The 19,751-nt window shown below is 40.5% G+C and overlaps 1 protein-coding gene across 1 annotated transcript; it reads right to left on the bottom strand.

Annotated features, from left to right (window-relative positions):
- Positions 1 to 574: 574 nt before the first annotated feature.
- On the bottom strand, positions 575 to 19,021 carry smu1a (SMU1 DNA replication regulator and spliceosomal factor a). The gene is made up of 12 exons (XM_080188404.1): positions 18,882 to 19,021; positions 14,226 to 14,436; positions 13,098 to 13,250; positions 11,548 to 11,658; positions 11,000 to 11,128; positions 10,494 to 10,613; positions 8,870 to 8,986; positions 6,100 to 6,227; positions 5,108 to 5,234; positions 4,454 to 4,621; positions 1,102 to 1,254; positions 575 to 899 (listed from the first exon to the last, which is right to left on the bottom strand). Exons 1-12 carry the CDS (start codon positions 18,905 to 18,907, stop codon positions 801 to 803), a joined length of 1,542 nt encoding a protein of 513 aa, XP_080044530.1. The 5' UTR covers positions 18,908 to 19,021; the 3' UTR covers positions 575 to 800.
- Positions 19,022 to 19,751: the final 730 nt, after the last annotated feature.

The raw sequence follows: 19,751 nt of genomic DNA on the forward strand, positions 1-19,751 counted from the left end.
AAGTGTGAAGTTTATACGTTTTAGTGAAAACAATTGTGTGAAACAATGTTAGTTTAGTGGTTTAAATAAGCAAGAGTGGAGTACAAGAATAAAGTTGTCACAACTAGTTTCAACAACACATCTAGAGTACTGTGCACACTAATCCATAGTTGATTGGGAGGTAGTATATTTGAAGGTTCATGTAATGAGGTGGTCTAAATTTAAGCTCATGATCTCTGAAGCAGGTAGAGGTGTTTTCTGTGAAATCTAGATCAGGCTGCAATTAAAGGTCAATTTACAACAGATAAGAAACTTGTCACACTGCAAAGCTAAGATCCTTGATCTCAGTCAAGGATATGGAGAGCGAGGGTAAGTTGATGCAGATCATTAGCCATTGTGTCAAGTAGTGGAGCAAGCTTAAAGAGCTGCCCTGAATATTAACAGCAAAGGCCTTTTGACCACAGTAACAACCAATCAATACGGAATTTACTTACTTGGAGATGGATAAGTTGAATTAGATGCTTCAGCAGTTATTGCCCATTACAACTGTTATTCAGGTTGTGTATAAAAACTGTACAGTTAACATTAAGCTAAAGCAATCACTGAGTTTGGTCATTCAATGTTACATTTTATTTTAAAACTACACTTCAAACTCGACAGTGATTTTGGTTCTGTAATGAAAATAGTCAACAGCACTGCAGTTACTAGGTGCTGAGCTTACGGAGGTTCAGCACATTGTTCTGTGTGGTACTTTGAACTTAGAAATTAAAAGGGTTATTTTAGAGGCAAAGGTTTAAAAAAAAATCATAAGTATCACTCCTTCAAGGTTTCCAGAGTTTAAGGAGACCATCTTCACTGTAGGTTCCAATCAGGTTCTGATGTGGATGATGAGCAATTCCAATTACATCTTTTTCATGGACCTGCAAAATTATACAAAAATGTACCAACACAATCAATACAAAACTAAAGGGCTTCAATTGACTTAAACAGGTCACAACATTTATAATCCTGTAATTTCCTTTAAAATTTTAATTTAAACTCAAATTGTATATTGATTTATAGGATAGCATAGGCAAAATGTAATTACATAGCACTTGGATTTATTAGAATGTATCTCCTCACCGTCAATGTTCTTTCCAGTTTGCCAGTCACAGTACTGAAGCAGTATAGCACAAAATCTTCACCAACACAGTAGATCCATTCGCCACGTGGAGACAGACAGCAGCACACAAAGTCACCTCCCTCTCTTTTACCAGAGCTAAAGCTCCTCACAATCTGTAATGGAATGGATTTAGCAAGACATTTAGTTTAAAATTCCCATTTCTCAAAACCATGCAACTCATTGTGTGCTGGTTCTTTCATAGATCAATCCAGTCACACCTACTCATAACCCATATTCCTGCATTTTCTTTCTCCCAAGTATTTATCCACTTCCCTTTTTGAAAGATGTTATTGAACCTGTTTTCCACTTTATCAGCCTTCCCAATTCCAACCGATGTTAAATGTGCACTTCCATTCTTTAGTCAGTCACCTTAATCCCGTGCCCTCTAATTAGAGAGGCTGCAGCTACTGGAAATTTTCTAACATGTTCATTTTAAAGATCTCCAACAAATCTTTGCCTTTACTGCTTTATGGAGAACTTCTTCAGTTTCTCCAAGTAAATGTAATGCCTCATTTTTGGAAGCCCTTTTGCCAGAAGAACAATTTCCCTTAATTCAAATTTCAAAATACTAGCTCATTTGAAAAAATCTTACTGGACACATTACATAGAATTGGCATTCAGCCCAACTGGTTTGTCCTGCATACAAGCATCCCACCCATCTTCCAATCAATATATTTTTTCCTATTCCTTTTTCTCTCATTTTTATCTTAAATGCAGCTATGCTATTTCCCTCAATTAGTGGTGTGGGGTCCAACATTCTAACACTCTGGGCAAAAAAGTTCCTCTGAATTCTCTGGATGATTGATTTATATTTATTGACCCAAATTCCTTCCAAGTAATTTGTCAATTATTGCTGGATTATTTCTAATGCACCATATTAACCACTCTGATTTTGTGATCTTTTCTCCCAGCCCAACATCTGAAGAGTGATGAGAGAAAATTTCATAGAGCTTGATTCACATACAAAACCAATGGATGGTAGCAGGGTAGAACCCTGCCATGACCATTCTGGAAATAGTCTTAATGAATCAATCTATGGGAGAGGAGCTAATCCAAAGAAAAGGCCAAAGAACAAAACATAAATATATTTTATAAATATATAAAAAGGAAGAGGCTGGCTAGGGTGAACGTTGGTCCTTTAGAGGATGAGAAAGGTGACCTAGTGGTAGGGGATGGGGATATGGCTAAGGTATTGAATAACTTTTTTGTTTCTGTCTTCACGGAGGAGGACGTGAATAATTTGCCGGGTGTTAGCGATGGAAAGGTGGTAGGACTGGAGGGTCTTAATGACATTACTGTTACTAGAGAGGCGGTGCTCGACAGACTGGAGGGGCTGATTGTGGACAAGTCCCCAGGACCGGATGGAATGCATCCGAGGGTTCTGAAAGAAATGGTGGAGGTTATAGTGGATGCATTGGTGGTTATTTTCCAGACGTCGCTGGATTCCGGGGAAGTGCCGGAAGACTGGAAAACGGCTAATGTTACGCCGTTGTTTAAGAAGGGTGCCAGGCAAAAGGCAGGGAATTATAGGCCGGTTAGTTTAATGTCTGTGGTAGGTAAAATGTTAGAATTCGTCATTAAGGAGGAAATTGCAAGGCATCTTGAAGGGAATTGCTTGATAGAGCAGACGCAGCACGGTTTCATTAAAGGGAAGTCGTGTCTGACAAATTTACTGGAGTACTATGAGGATGTGTCTAGGGCGGTGGATAGAGGAGAGCCGGTGGATGTGGTCTTTCTGGATTTTCAGAAGGCGTTTGACAAAGTACCTCATAAGAGGTTATTGCAGAAGGTCAGGGGACTTGGAGTTGGGGGTAGGGTGTTAGCGTGGATAGAGGATTGGTTGTCAAATAGGAGGCAGAGAGTGGGGGTCAACGGGTGCTATTCGGATTGGCAGATGGTGACTAGTGGAGTGCCCCAGGGGTCGGTGCTGGGGCCTCAGCTTTTTACCATTTATATAGATGATCTGGAGGAGGGAACCGAGTGTAGGGTGTCGAAATTTGCAGATGACACCAAGATTGGGGGAACGGCAAATTGTGCGGAGGGTGTGGAGAGTCTGCAGAAGGATCTAGATAGGCTGGGCGAATGGGCCAGGAAATGGCAAATGGAATTTAATGTTGGCAAGTGTGAGGTGGTCCACTTTGGAAGGAAGAATGGTAGGAAGGACTATTACTTACATGGCGAAAAACTGCAGCAGGCGACGGTGCAGAGCGACCTCGGGGTCCTTGTGCATGAGTCGCAAAAACCCAGCTTGCAGGTGCAGCAGGTGGTCAGGAAGGCGAATGGGATGCTGGCCTTCATAGCGAGGGGGATTGAATATAAAAGTAGGGAGGTCTTGCTGCAGCTGTATAGGGCATTGGTGAGGCCGCAGCTGGAGTACTGTGTGCAGTTTTGGGCGCCGCACCTGCGCAAAGATATTTTGGCCTTGGAGGGAGTGCAGAGGAGGTTTACTAGGCTGATACCGGAGTTGAGGGGGTTGAGCTATGAGGAGAGGCTGAATGAACTAGGCTTGTACTCGTTGGAGTTTAGAAGAATGAGGGGAGATCTCATTGAGACGTATAAGATGATGAATGGGATGGATAGGATAGCGGTGGAGAGACTCTTCCCGCTCAAAAAAGACAGTAGGACTAGGGGGCACAGCCTCAAGATAAAGGGGGGGGGGGGGCGTTTTAGAACGGAGTTGAGGAGGAACTTCTTCACTCAAAGGGTGGTGAATCTCTGGAATTCTCTACCCATTGAAGTGGTGGAGGCTGCCTCGCTAAATATTTTCAAGAAGCGGGTTGATGGGTTTTTGATAAGAGAGGGGATTAAGGGTTATGGGGAGAGGGCCGGAAAGTGGAACTGAGCCACGACAGATCAGCCATGATCTTATTGAATGGCGGAGCAGGCTCGAAGGGCCAGATGGCCTACTCCTGCTCCTATTTCTTATGTTCTTATGTTCTTAAAACATAAAATTTAAGTGAAAACTTATGTTAGAGCTTATTAGCCAACAAATTTTACATCAAGTATTTTCTGAATAAACCAAAATTTGAGATTTTTCCTAGCCATGCAAAAGAGATTGATGATTGTCTGATATTGAAATAATATCCAGGGATTAAATTAAAAAGCAACCCATCAAAAATCTTTACACATCTCAAACTTTGAATTAAAGCCTCACAACTATTGTTATACAAACTTGCTTAATTATGAGTGTAGCAAGTGAAACACTATTCAAACTCAACATCCTGTCTTATTCAGTATTCTAGACTTTTTAAAAACTCATCCACTTCATGAACTGAAAACAAACCGCTTTAGTAAACCAGTGTGCAGTCATACCTGTCCTTGCATGTTCATGATTACTACTGTATTCGACCGGTTACACACAACAAAGTGTTCAGGGTTCTTTGGCAGCAAGTGTACACTGTTCACTGTGATATCGGTACCAGCAGAGCTGCCCAATGACTTGAAGGTATTTGCACACTCTGTTGTCTTCACATTCCAGATCTGCAAGTGAAGCAATAAAAATATTTCACACCACTCAAAATGCCTTTTATCAAATCGGAAGTCTCCATGTGCAAAGTGTAGTGTTAAAAATTTATGGTGCACATCTTTGTGAAGCCACATAGAATTTGTATACACACCTTGAGATCAAACAGAAATTGCTCATTTGTTAGGCTTGGCTATCAATTGTAATGTACATAGGTCAAGATACACAAAAGTTAATTTTTATTTAATTCTAAAGGCTATTTAAAGGGACAAAGGAAGGAAAACATACACACTGCTGAATTTTATGACCAAAATTCCAATGATTTGAATATAAAATACTTTTCTTGGAAAATCTGAAATGTTAAACTACATTTTCTTGATTCACTAACACCAGAAGCATATAATGCCCCTGACCTACTGGCACACTTATTAACCCAAAAGGAAAAACCTTTCACAGTCACAGATTTCTCATCATACATCATTTTTCACTTTAATGTGAAGTACCTTTACACTGCCGTCTGAGGATGCACTCAAAATGTAATGCCCATCTTGTGTAAATGTCACTTCATTAACAAATGATGTATGACCTCGGAATTCCTTCAGCGTTTTTCCGGACTTCAGACCATGAATCCTACCAAAAAACGGTCATAATATATTATTAATGACAACCCCTTTTTATATATATTATTAATGACAATCCCTTTTTCACATCACTACAGTTGCCCTCCCTCATACCATTTCCTTGACCAAGCAAACAACAATTCTCAAAGATCAAAGTGAATCTCGCTCTTGATTGCTCCTTAATTTTTTGGAGCTGGGGAAGAAAAGGATAAAAAATATAATGCATCTTAACTTTGTATGCCCCACCTAATGGATCAGGAACTTGAACATGGTGCTATGATCAACAAAGATACTCTGCTTTTCCACGTTGCATTACAACATTAACACTGCATCCTTCTAGGTTATCAATCTTTACATCTTACCAAAGAGAACGTTTTAAAAAAAAACTCAGTTTCTCTATCTGAAATATCTACATAATCAATGTTAGAATATCTTTTTTACTGTTGTACCACTTTCAAGTTCCCATAATTAGAATGTGCCACCATTCTGAAACATTATCCTAAATACCATTAGGAACCGACAAACTATACTACAAGTCTTAGATTTGCTTAGATTAATAAGATGGTCCAGAAGTATAATGACTGATACCATTCTGTGCACACTCAAATCACCTAAACAGATTCCTTGGGTTGCAATCATTTGAGAGGTGTAAAATTTTATCATACAACTTCATTTGAGAGTGATTTCTCAGCTCCTGAGATTACATTGCAATTCACAAACCTAACACAAAGCTTAAATGTGCGTTCTAACCCAGCAGATGATTCCACCCCCGCCCCCTGGGATTTGGCTAGAATATTCCATCAGGCCTCCTAAAGCAATTATGAGATGAGATGTGTGGGGAACAAAATTCACAATCAAATTAAAAGACATCTCACCGGATTGTTTGGTCAAAAGATGCACTGAGAATCTGACTACTGTCTTTGGAGAAACTCAGGCAGGTTACTCCCTTACTGTGAGCACGTTCAAATCGGCGTAGACACTGACCACTCTGAATCTTCCAAACCTGTGGGGCAACCAACACATTGTTCAGGGTTTAGTATCCCAGTCTCCGTAAGCAATTTGCAGTGCAGAGTTTCTTTAGTTGAAAATTTCACAATTAACAAATCATATTACAAAATAATTCTTTTCGCTATTATTTAAAACTAAATGACCTACAATTTGCTGCTTGCGATCAGAGGGAACTCAGGTTACGGTGTTCAGATCAGCATTATTTACATGCAAAAGGAAGGTCAAGAATTTGATCTCCATTGCAAATTAATGCAAAATAAATAAGATTGTAGCATACTTTAATCTTTTGGCTCCAGTTTATTTTCTTCACAGGAGAGGGATCAAAAGGGAGTAATATTAAAAAGTTGCAAAGAAAACAATATGGGAAACAGACAAATGCAGAAATGTTTGCAAGGAATTATCAATGAATACACAATGAACCAATATTCTCTAAATGCAAAGTCAGCACATGGAAATTTTCCACAGTCTTGCAATAATCTATAGAAATCAGCAATTAGCACAAGGTTAACTGCAGCTTAACCCCAGTTCCCCCAATCACAGGATTCATCACATGCCATTGCCCACCAAGATAATTTCATCTGAAATCCATCAGAAATAGGGACTGAACGATAAAGAACAAAATTCTTACAATCTCCACATAATTCAAAGATTTTTAATCCTGACAATGAATTCACCAAGTTGAATTAAGCATTTCAACTAAGGTGGCTTGCAAAATTCAATACATTTTGAATGAAGACGTAAGACTGTCTCCTGATCTAACATGATCTAAATCATAAGAGCATTAACAAAATCACCATAGGTAAGACATGCTAAATATCACATTTCCTCATTGTATAGCCTTATTGAGGGTGCACTTTGGATGAATTACATAGGCCATTCACTCCAACTGCTCCACACCAATATTTATGCCCCACAAGTCTCTCACCCCTCTTCATTTCACCTTCTATTCCTTTAACCCTTGTGTTTATCTAGCGTCCCCTTAAATGCATCTATGCTAATTTAGCAGAAATATTTGAATCAGTGACGAGGTGCCTGAAGATTAGAGAGTGGCAAATGTTGTGCCTTTGCTTAAAAAGGGCTGCAGGGAAAAGCCTGGGAACTACAGGCCGGCGAGCCTCACATCTACTATGGATAAGTTGTTAGAAAGTATTCTGAGAGACAGGATATACAGGCATTTAGAGACACAAGGGCTGATTAGGGACAGTCAGCATGGCTTTGAGTGGAAAATCATGTTTCACAAATTTGATTGCGTTTTTGAAGGGGTAAGAAGGCAGATGAGGACAATGCTGTTGATGTTATCTATGTGGGCTTTAGCAAGGCCTTTGATAAGGTATCACATGGTAGGTTGTTGCAAAAGGTTAAATCTCATGGGATCCAGGGTGAGCTAGCCAAATGGATACAAAATTAGCTTGAAGATAGAAGGTGGTTGTAGAGAGTTGTTTTCAAATCGAGGTCTGTGACCAGCAGTGTGCCTCAGGGATTGGTGCTGGGTCAACATTATTTGTCATTTATATTAATGATTTGGATGAGAACTTAGGAGGCATGGTTAATAAGTTTGCAGATGACACCAAGATTGGTGGCATAGTGGACAGTGAAGAAGGTATCTAGGATCACAATGGGATCTTGATCCATTGGGCCAGTGGGCTGACGAATGGCAGATGGAGTTTAATTTAGACAAATGCGAGGTGATGCATTTTGGTAGACTGAACCAGGGCAGGACTTACTCAGTTAATGGTAAGGCATTGGGAAGAGTTATGGAACAAAGATCTAGGGGTACAGGTTCATAGCTCCTTGAAAGTGGAGTCACAGGTGGATAGAGCGATGAAGAAAGCATTTGGCACGCTTGGTTGCATTGGTCAGAATACTGAATACAGGAATTGGAATGTTTTGTTGAAGTTGTACAAAACTTGGAATACTGTGTGCAGTTCTGGTCACTCCATTACAGAAAGGATATTAGTTAATTTAATAAGAATATTAGTTGAGTTATAAGGAGAGGCTGGATAGACTGGGACTTTTTCCTCTGGAGCGTACGAGGCTTAAGGCTGATCTTATAAGATAACGAGGGGCACAAATCAGCTAGATAGTCAATATCTTTTCCCAAAGGTAGGGGAGTTTAAAACTAGAGGGCATAGGTTTAAGGTGAGAGATATAAAAAGGTCTAGGGGGCATTTCACACAGAGGGTGGTATGTCTCTGGAACAAACTGTCAGAGATAGTAATGGAGGCACTTACAATTCTGTCTTTTAAAAAGCATTTATAGACAGTTACATGGGTAAGATGGATGTAGAGGGATATGGGCCAAACGCAAGCAATTGGGACTAGCTTAGTGGTTAAAAAAGGGGCAGCATGGACAAGTTGGGTCAAAGAGCCTGTTTCCATGCTGTAAATCTCTAACTCTACTTGCCTCAAATGTGCAACGACTCCAAGTTCCACATTCTGACTATTCTCTTATTTGCCTAAATATTGATACAAATAACATTTAACTGGAGGATTGCTTGTTGTTTGTTTATTCCACCTTACATCCAAGGTGATGAAACATCAATCACTGTAAATGAATTTATATGGACAATTTAAAACTTAAAGGCACCTTTGCTAGCTTTACATCTAAGTAAAACATTTTCTCAATTGAACTACCCACCTTAATCTTTCCGTCCTGTGCACCTGTAGCCAACATTTCAGTATCACGACTGAAACACATGCAAAGAACTGCATCGTCCATCATCATGAAGTTATCCTGTGCTTGGTATTTCAGATCCTAGAAAATGACATATAGGGAATTAAGAACAGGATGAAGTATCCATCGCTGATGCAACAGCAACAACATCTGCTAACATACTAATTGTTGCAAAATTTTACTAACGAAATAAAATAAGCCAAAGACGCCTCCAACAAGATATGTCCATTATACACATCAAAAAACAGCTGATGAGAAACAGTTCATCGGTGAAAAACAGTTTCATTCAGTCAAATTGTTCATGTAACCTTCACGGATACAGTAGTCACACTATAATAAAACGTGATGCAGTACCCTTATATTGATAATCCACAAATTACACTTTTAGCAATGAAAAGTGTTGAGTTAAATACAGGTGAAGCTTGGGGCAGATTGTGAACTCCTTCATGAGGTTAACAAAAATAAATACCTAAACAAAATGAAAAGCTATCATTAATGGATTATGTACACCGACAGTAGCACACAGCACCAGAGTCCTGGGTTCAATTCTAGCCTTGGGGGACTGTGTCTGTAAAGTTTGCACTCTGTGTGGGTTTCGTCCAGATGCTCTGGTTTGCAGTTGATTAGCCATGCTAAATTATCTTATACTGTCAGGGGCATTAGCAGGGTAAATAAGTGGGATTATGGTGTTCGTGCAGGCTTGATGGGCTGAATGGCCTTCTTCTGCACTGTAGGGCTTCTATTCCATTCTAACCAAATGTGCTATGCAATTATGAACAACATGGCCTCTACCTCTGAACTTGGATAGTTGTGTAATTTCATTCAGCAGATACCAAACTGACATGGCATCAGTGGAACATGCAGATTTGTTTCAAAAAGGTTCTTCCCAATAGCTTTCTGCACACTTACAATAAATGTGAATTCTAAACCATGCTAAATTTATTGCAGGTAGAATTTAAAAATTGGCTTAAGTATATTTCATATTTGAATGTTGACCTCACATCAAAGCAAAAATATTGCCATTAACACCTTTTTAAAAATATCCAGTGTTATCAAAAAACAGGTTTAGTCATTCCTGTACCTGTATGTTTTAAAATATTTCATCTGTTCTAGCTAGAAAAGTCAACCAAATTTAACAAGGATGAGCAAAATAGACCTTACAATTGGCAAAGCACCAGAAACAGCTATGAGTTCACGACACAGTGAAATATTTGACTAAGAGAAGTTTGAATGGAGATCTTAAAACTACCATAGAACAGAATAGAATCCTTACAGTGCAGTAGAGGCTATTTGATTCATCAAGTCTACATGAACTCTCCGACAGAGCATCTTACCCAGGCTCTTTCCTCCACCCTATGCCATAATCCACACATTGCCCTTGGCTAATCCAATTAACCTTAACATCTTTGACCTGTGGTAGGAAACTGAAGCATGTGGAGGAAACCCACACAGACACAAGGAGAATGGGCAAACTCCACACCCAAGGCTGGAATCAAATCTAGGCACAGTGAGGCAGCAGTGCTAACCACTGTTCCACTATGCCACCCACATAAGACACCCACCGCAAACTTCTCCCTCCTGTACTTACCTTTCTAATTTTGCCAGTGGTGAAGTTCCACACTTCAATAAAGCCATCCACAGAACCAGTAACAAGATACTGACCATCTGGAGAAAAGCGAGCACATTCCACATGGGACTTCTGACCGAACTGTTAAAAAAAATACAAAATGATTGACTATACATTCATGTCATTCTGACCATTCCAACAAATTGTCTTACCTTTAGGAAATCTGGTTTTTATCTCAAGTTAAAGGTACTTAAACCCACGTTCCCCAGCACGTTCCCTTCAATTCTGAAAGTTGCATTTAAATGAAAGCTTGAAACTACTTGGAAAAACTCTCACTTGAACATCATGTTTACCCACACCGCTAATCTATGAATAGTACAAAATTCTAAAACAAAACATTGAGATCATAGCTGTGCTTAGTCATTAAATGTGTATTTGCATGAATGGTTTAACCAATTCCATAGGGCTGAGAGTTCAGCTCGATCAGGAGTAACATGCGTTTCATTAAATCTAAATATAGCATTTACCTTGATGTGTCTGCTGAGTTGAGTGGGGAATTTCTCTTCTTCTACATCTTTCACGGCTGCTTTACCTCTAAACAAGTCAATCGTCATACCTGGAGGAAGCAGCCCCTGGTGTTGTTGCCACTTTAATGCCTAAAGCAACCAAAAAATAATTTAAAAAAGGTGACATTTTAATAATGTATAAAATGACAAAAAGTATAAAAGCAAGAGAGTTGGTTGTGAATTATTTGCATTCTTGATTATTGTGGCCTAGGTTTCCCAATCTTAACTCCAATTAAAACCTCTTCATTTTAAATGCGTTACCACTGGCATTATAAAAGGAACACCTAGGTTAGCATTCCTTGTAAGTCTTTAATTTACCAATGTGCAACATGTAAATGATCTTCTCAGCACAATAATTCTCTCTACTCAAATGCTTCTGCTTAGAATGTTCATTAATACCAAAGTTACTGCAAACAACAGTCAGTACAATGTTTATGCTCCAATCAACATATTCCAAGCACGGACATTAAATGGAATGCAACAAGTATAGCAAAATGCAGTACACTTACCTGACCCAACAAAGCCATGAGACGTGAAGGGGGCACCACACTGACTTCTCCTGCCAGTGCCTGAGCAATAGCTGCTCTTCGCTTCTCTTTACTGCTACCATCTGGGTAAGCCTAAGGAGAAACATACAGCAATGCACTGAGGCATGATGGATAATTAAGAAGTAAAATTTCACAGGCTCTCAATTTATTCTGCTTGGTTGACTGTGTTCCATTCACCAACCTCACATTTACAGTTGGCAATGTGCATCTGAAGTACTTTGAAATGCAATAAACATACCCAGTAAGCTGCAGCTGGACTTAACAGAATCAAAGAATCACTACAGTGCAGAAGGAGGGCATGCAGCCCATCAAGTCTGCACCCAAAGCATCCTGCCTAGGCCCTAACCCCATAACCCTACATATTTACTGTGTTAATTCCACTAACCTACACATCTTGAGACACTAAGGGACAATTTAGCATGGCCAATCCACCTAGACTGAACATCTTTGGACTGTGGGAGAAAATTGGAGTACCAAGAGGAAACTCACACATATTACTGACATGAAATAAAAAGACAAGGATTTTTGTTTTTAAAAACACTGAGTCGTGATCAGGAATGTTCCCTGCCTGAAAGGATGGTGGAAGCAGGCTCCATAAACCACTTCCAAAAGGGAAATGGATAAATATTTGAAGGATAAAGAAAAATTAGCAGAGCTACAGGAAAGAGTAAGGGTGTGTTGGATTAATTGGGATTGGTCTTTCAAAGTACTAACACAGTTGCATGATGGACCATGTGGCCTCCATGATGCGTGCATTACAAATATATGCACGGCATGAAAACTGACATCCACAAGTCTATGCGTTTCAACCCATCTCAGCTCCTGTATAAAAATAAAATTACATCGTTGAAAGGGAAGCTGAAATAAATCAGGTAGGCAGCCCAAACCAAAGAAACGTAGGTGCAGATATCATTTAATCTCTGGCTTGAAATATGAATGTGCCATTACAGGTAAGAGGACTGATGTTGACTACACACCTTTAATATAAAACCACCTATAGCAGCAAAGTATAATGGTGTTCAAACAAAATAGCCCCAGACCTCCATAGCAGGAATTTATACTCGTTTCATGTGGGTTGCATCATGATTCCATACATTCTCATTTGTGAAATATTCAACTCCTTACTGTGATTGCCAAAGCCTCCAATAGTATAAATAGCCAGTCAGCGGAGAAATTAAATACTTCTTCACTTTATCCAATATTCAAAAGACACATTATTTATGGATAAGGATTATTAAAAAGCATTATCAATTTAAAAACCTTGGTTTCTCAGGGGTCTTTATTCAAGTTGTATGTTTAGCATCAATGGAAGTCATGGGGTGGTAAGTGAAGAACTGCTGGAAAGAAATTAGAGACTTCACCAGTTTGACAAAAGCAATAGAAAGTTTATTTATAATCTACACCTGGAGACGATAGGTACCATACATTCAACAGATATCTACTTTCTGTTCTCTCCACATGCTCTCCCTTCCACCTTCCCAAAATTTGCCAAATGAAAGATGCTAACGTACCTCACGTGGATCAAAGTAGGACCTTGCTAGCAGATTCTCAAGGTGAATATATCTCTCTGGTTGGGTCTGTTTTAACATAATCATCGGGTCAGTCTGTCGTAGCAATGATCTAGCAGCACCCAACTCACGAAGTTCAATCAGCTCTAAAACTACCTGGAGAATGAACAGTAGACATAACAAGTTCAAAACTCTCAGTATTATGCTAAGCTTAGTTTATGGATTCACAGAGCACACTGTTTTTCTTTCCACAGAAGAGATTCAAAAACAAGGCACACCTAGACTTAGTAAGATCAATTACCCGACATTAATCCAATTGTTAAAAGGTATTCACTGATCAAGTCAAGTCCAGAACAGTAGTGGCACAATTTATTTTGCGTTGACCTGAGGGCAGACAGAACCTTAGTTTAAGGTGGCATCTGAAAGATAGCATCTCTGACAGCGCAGCATCCACTTACTGCATGAAACTGCCCGCTCAGGGTTTGTGCTCAAGCCTTTTGGTACAAGTGAACATTGCTGCTTTCACATTGAGAGCGCAATAGTAAAATACCACACTGTCAGAAGCATATCTGTTTACAATGCTTCTAACTCCAGTAACTTGGAATTGTTAATTGTTTTCAGCACATTGTCAAATAATTTCAGCATTTAACTTATAAAATGCTTTGTCTTTACTCTGATTTTGCCTTGGGGCATACTTAGGTTTGGTGCATTGCTGTTGAAACCTTGTGCTAGCTGACTTGACACAGGATTTATACATTTTAGTGTGAATAATTTGGACTTAAAACAGTAAGAAATTGGAAACTATAATCACTGAAGTAAATCTGACTTGTGTGGTGATGGCTGCAAAATGCGTTTAGATGGTAATGAGCTCTCAGTTACTGTAGAAGCTAACATTTGCTCAAATAAATAGTACATGGGAATTTTCAGTTTGCAAATAAGGGGGAAACCACAACAAAAATGTTTTCCCCTTCAGGTAGAAATCCTCCACAACAGTACAAAAACATACGTAGCTATAGCAACACAATCCCCTCCTTCTGTCTTCAGAGTAATCACATTTGATTAATTATTTTAAGCAAAATACTACAGATGGTGGAACCTGAAACAAGAACAGAGGATGCAGGAAAACCTCACTTGTTCATACAAATCGATGAGAGTTTTATCAGGCAGCTTCAGCGACTGTATGGCTTGTAATACAGTGTCCCAGTGGCCGCTGTTTATATCTGCTACAAAACTCTCAATACTGTCCACAGTGTTCAGAGACACTGTGGTCTCTTCCTGTAAAGTTGCCAGGGTCCGGTGCAAATTGTTCTCCTTCAGATACTGCATGATCAGACGGACAACACTATGAATAAAGAAAAAGCAGCCCTATTAATATATTAAAAATGCACCAGATTTATATTACAAACCAAGCCAACGCAAAGCAAATATACACGACACGCGAAATCTACTTGTATTATAAATCTTATATTGAACATACCTCCTGTCTAACTTTCCTGTCATAAATGCCTGTATCAACATTTGTAAAGAACAAACTTGGATTGCACCTTTTGCAACCTCAGTACATCATAATAGTACTGTACTGTCCAAATGAATATCTTAGAAATACAGTTACTGGTGTAATGTATGAGACACAGCAGCCAATATGCATACATCAAGTTCCCACAAAAGACAACGTGATAATGACTAGAAAGATGACAAACTAAGGCCGCATTCCCTGGTATTTAGACGATTATTTTCTAACAGCCACAGTGCAAGTACCCACACCAGATGGACTGGCAGTGGCCAACCAGCATCTTCTTGAGAGCAATTAGAGATGAGGCCTCATCAGCAACATCCACGTTCCATGAAAGAATTTTAAAAAAGGTCAACGGTGATTTGATTTAAGTTTTCAAGTTTTGAAGGGGAATAGATAGGGTAGTTAGAAGCTACTACCAGAGCTGGGGAATCCAAGACTAGGGAGCATTGTATCAAAATTAGAGCCAGCCCTTTCCAGAGGGAAATCAGGAAATATTTCAATGCACGAAGGATGGTAGGTATTTGAAACTCACTTACGGAAACAGCAATTCTTGCTACATCAATTGTTAATTTAAAGTCTGAAACTGAAAGATTATTAACCAAAGGCAGCTTTATGAAGTTAGGTCAGAGATCAGAATGATCCCACTGAATTGTGGAACAGGCTTTGGGGCTAAACAGCCTCCTCTAGGTCTTTTGTTTACATTTTAGTTGTGTCAACTGAAAGACAATTGTTGATCTAGAATTACTTCACTCCTCAAAATTGTGCCAGGGCTCTCCTCAAAGATATAATATATATTATATATATTTAACATAGCGAAGTTTTAACATATAATCTGAAAGAGAGTCCTCCAAAACTGCAGCAATCTTTCAGCACTGCATTAGAATGACTACCTAGACTATGTGCTCATATCTCTGGGGTGGGCCTTACACCAATAACATGAAAGGCTGAAATTTTTTAAATTGCTAGCAGAAATTGACAATGTAAAGTTTGCATCTAGGGGCTGCTGCACCATATCTTACAGGAGGATGCAATGACACTGTGACATGTTTAATAGGAGGTTTCTATTACTAAAACAGATACAGGAATTTATTATGGAAATATCAAAGCAAGATTCCTATGTCCAATACCCTCACTTCATCCAACAATTTGCATTTTTATAAACCTAAAATGTAGGGAAATGCTCCAAGGTTCTTGAAAGAACAGTGCAAAACAAAGTCTGATACCAGGCCATATGAAGTTAGTAGGCTAGAAAAAAAGGGGAGGAAGTAAGGAAGAAAGAGAGGTAGAAGAGTGGATATATATGCCGGGGGGGGGGGGGGGGGGGGGGGTGATTCCAGAGCTTAGGAGCTAGGCAGAGGATGGCATGGCCAATAACAGTACAATGATTAAGAATGGGGATATCAAGAGAGGTTAGAGAGTTACAGATGGAGGAAGATTAGAGATAGGACGAGATGCAGCCATCTGCCCTCTCGACTAGGGGTCAGAGATCCTTTGGCACTATTTCACTTGTCACATCACCTTGTGTGGTTGAGTGTCAAATTTTGCTTTATAATGTAAATTGAAGTGCTTTGGGATGCATTGCTATGGTAAAGGAGCTATTTATAGATTAGCAAAGCAATCCAAGTTACGAGGAATTTTTTTTTTTAAGCACAGCGAGTTATGACAATCTGAAGTGCACTGCCTGCAAGTTTTCAAAAAGAAAACTAGACATAACTTATAAGGTAATATACTGTGGGGCTCTGTGCAAGGTCCAGAGGAGGGGTATTTAAGAGTCAGCACAGGCATTTTGTCTCAAATAGCCTCCTTCCGTGCTGAATCATTATATGAGAAAATAGTGTTAATACCACAGACCAGTTCCTAGATACTACTATATAACACATGATTCAGCCTTCAGCTCTCGGGGCTATGGTTTGAAGTTGGAAGTTAATATTTAAGCTATAGGTTGGTGCTGGTCCTGAAATGGGCATTGGCAATAATTGGGCTGTCAATACCAGAGATCATTACTGGCAATGTCAGTCTTAACGCTTCCCATTTGTAGTACCCAGGCAAATGGGAATCACTTAAAAAATGCCTTTCTATGCTGATGATTGTGCTCCACGTACATCCTCACACTCTCCTCATTTAACTCGTTTCCCTTAAATTCCCCCATTGGATTTATTGGTGATTACTTTATATTTATGGCTTTGAATTCCCTCCACCAGCAGAAACACCTTCTTTATGTCTACTTTATTGAATCCTTCATAATCAAAGAGCTAAATCAGATCGCCCATCAGTCTTCTCTATGACTAGAGAAGCTTATTGAGCCATTTCTGATAGTTACAACGTCCCAGTTGTCGCTCAACAGCTTGTCCTCACAACCTTCTCTCCAAGGAAAAATGTCCCAACTTCTCCAATGTTATCTTTGTAATTGCCATTCCTCAGCCCGGGAGCCATCCTTGTGAACCACTTTTGCACTTTCTGTAATTAAGGTTGCCAATGTGATTAAATGTATGTCTGGAAGTTTCATCATAGGAACTGCCCTCATACTTCAGCCATTAGTCAGCCAACACATCAATCCTTGTGACTTACTATGCTAATTGGAAAGCAAAAGGACTCATTATCCACTTGGCTGAAGCTTAACTGTTAAGGCAACAGCCATTCTACCACCACTCCTCCCCCCACCCCCGACCATTGTCAATATTTTGACATATTTTAATGAGAAAAGCACAAAGAAAATGACAAACAAAAAATCCTTTTTGAATGTCCTGATAATTTTTCCACAGGGTTGCCCAACATCCTGAACTGGAGACAATACAGTCATACAAATTAAGAATAGGAAACAGCTATTCAGTCCCTCGAGCCTCCTCCATCATTCGATAAGATGACAGCTGATCCCATTTTGGTCTTGACTCTACTTTCAGCATACCCAGTCCCACCAATAACCCCGGACTCCCTTGTTAGTCAAGAATGTCCATCTCAGCCATAAAAACATTCATTGGTCCAGTTTCCACTGCACTGCAGGGAAATGAAGTCCCAAAGACTCAAGACCTGCAGTGGGAAAAAAAATGCCTTTCCGTCTCCGACTTAAGGGGGAACACCCCATTATTTTTAAAGCGTCTCCCTAGTTCTAATTATTCCCATGTTGGGCGGGGGGGGGGGTGTGTGTGTGTACCAAATTGAAGGGAGATGGCAATGGCAGAATGGTTAGCACTGTTACTTCAGCGTCAGTGACCTAGCTTCAATTCTTGCCTCGGCCACTTTCTCTGTGCCTGCGTGGGTTTTCTCCCAGTGCTTCAATTTCCTCCCAGTCACAATTCAAAGATGTGTAGGTTAGATGGATTGGCCAAGCTAAACTGACCCAATGTCAGGGAGATTAGCAGGGTAAATCTGTGGGATTAGGGGAATACAGCCCAGGTGGGATTGTGGTCAATACAGACTTGATGGGCCAAACGGCCTCTTTCTGTACTTTAGGGGTCCTATGGTGTGTGGTGGGAACTTTTTCACAGAGTAATGGGTGTCTGGAACGTACTGCCTGAAATGGTGGTGGAAGCAAGCACTTTAGCAACATTTAAGAGGTATCCGGATGGGTACGTGAATAGAGAGGGAAGTGGACCAAGTAAGGGCATGTGGGGTTTTTTCTGTAGTTTAGTTAGGGCATCATGATCAGTATGGGCTTGGAGGAGGAAAGGGTTAGGATTCCTGTGCTGTCCACTTTTTTGTTGTTCAATGCTCCAGCTGAAGCTGAACCAGTGTTTTACCAGCATATTAGTGACCATCTCATACTACCAAGCCCCCTTGGGTTTGGGTCCCAACCACCAGTGGGAACTCCATCGGAGAGACAGACCTTTACACATCAACCTTCATCATAGAAACAAAGGGGCTACGAGTAGGCCATTCAGCCCTTTTGAGGCTGGTCTGCCATTCAGTACGATAATCCAATTCAATACCCTGATCCCCTTTCCTCCGTAATCCTAGAATCCCTACGGTCTAGACAAGGTTTTAGCCTTAACCACTTTCTGTGGTAGTGAATTCCATCTTTAAAGGACCGGATGTTTATTTTCAATGCAACCCCAGAGTCATTGCATTGCCAAGCCCAGCCTATGCCGCAAATAATGCAAAGTGTGAATTCACTGCTCGAACTCTCTACGCTGGAATGTACATTAAATTAAAGATCTGGGCTTTGCTTTCTGATTGCAGAGCCATCGCCGCCGCGCGCGCGGGGCTCGAGCCGCCAACCGCCCCGCGTTCCATTAACGGTCCCGCGCGGTTTGAATTCTAACGGCTCCGCTTACTCAGCCGATTCGATCTCGATCGACATGTCGGCCGCCCGCTCGCTTCACCGACCAACAAAGGAAGAAGACAGGAAAACAAATTCTGCCCAAAAAAAAACCCCCAGCTCCCCTTCAAAGGCCCCACAGCTTCAGCCCAGCCTGCTTCCGGTCTCCCCCAATCATCTACTTCCGGGGTCAGTGAGTCCTTCCATTCCGGAAGTGAGCTATCCAACCAATTAATGAAGAGGGTTATATGTCTACAATGAGTCATCCCGTCAAGGGAGAGGGATATTGTTTTGTTTTGCAGCATTGTCCCTTAATAATGTCCCCAGTCTCCCCCTCTCCGAAACCAGGGAGAGAGCACCAGAGGCCTCACCCCACTTTCTGTTATTTTCTTTGACATCCCCTATCTCCTGGGGAGAGGACCCCCCCTTACTTCCTTCCCTCTTGACCGCCCCCCCCCACCCCCCACCCCCCGTGCCTCCCATAAGGGCCAGAAAGGCCCTCAAAAGAAAAAAAAAGTCCCCAACCCCTCTCCCCTCCTTACTTATGAAGTAATTACACCAAAGCATAAAACAGAGGGAACTTAAATAATAAAGATCATCCATGTCCAAACCACAATGACCCATGTCAGATGTAGCCATTTCGAAATAGGTCATAGGGAAGACACCGGGTGGGATTTACCGGCCCTAAAATCCCACCCGAGGTCAACAGACCTTTACATCGTTCTCCCCTGCCTGCCCACTATGATTCCTGTGTGGGCGGGACAGTAAAACTCCAGCTGCGGTGTTAGAGGGGAACAACTATTGAAGAATAAATTTAAGGAAATTGTATCATTAAAGGTAGGAGGAGGTGATGGCCTAGTGGTATTGTTAGTAGACTATATTAATC

Source organism: Carcharhinus amblyrhynchos, chromosome 5 (genome assembly GCF_965287045.1).
Source record: "Carcharhinus amblyrhynchos chromosome 5, sCarAmb.v2.hapA, whole genome shotgun sequence".
Taxonomy (NCBI): Eukaryota; Metazoa; Chordata; class Chondrichthyes; order Carcharhiniformes; family Carcharhinidae; genus Carcharhinus; species Carcharhinus amblyrhynchos.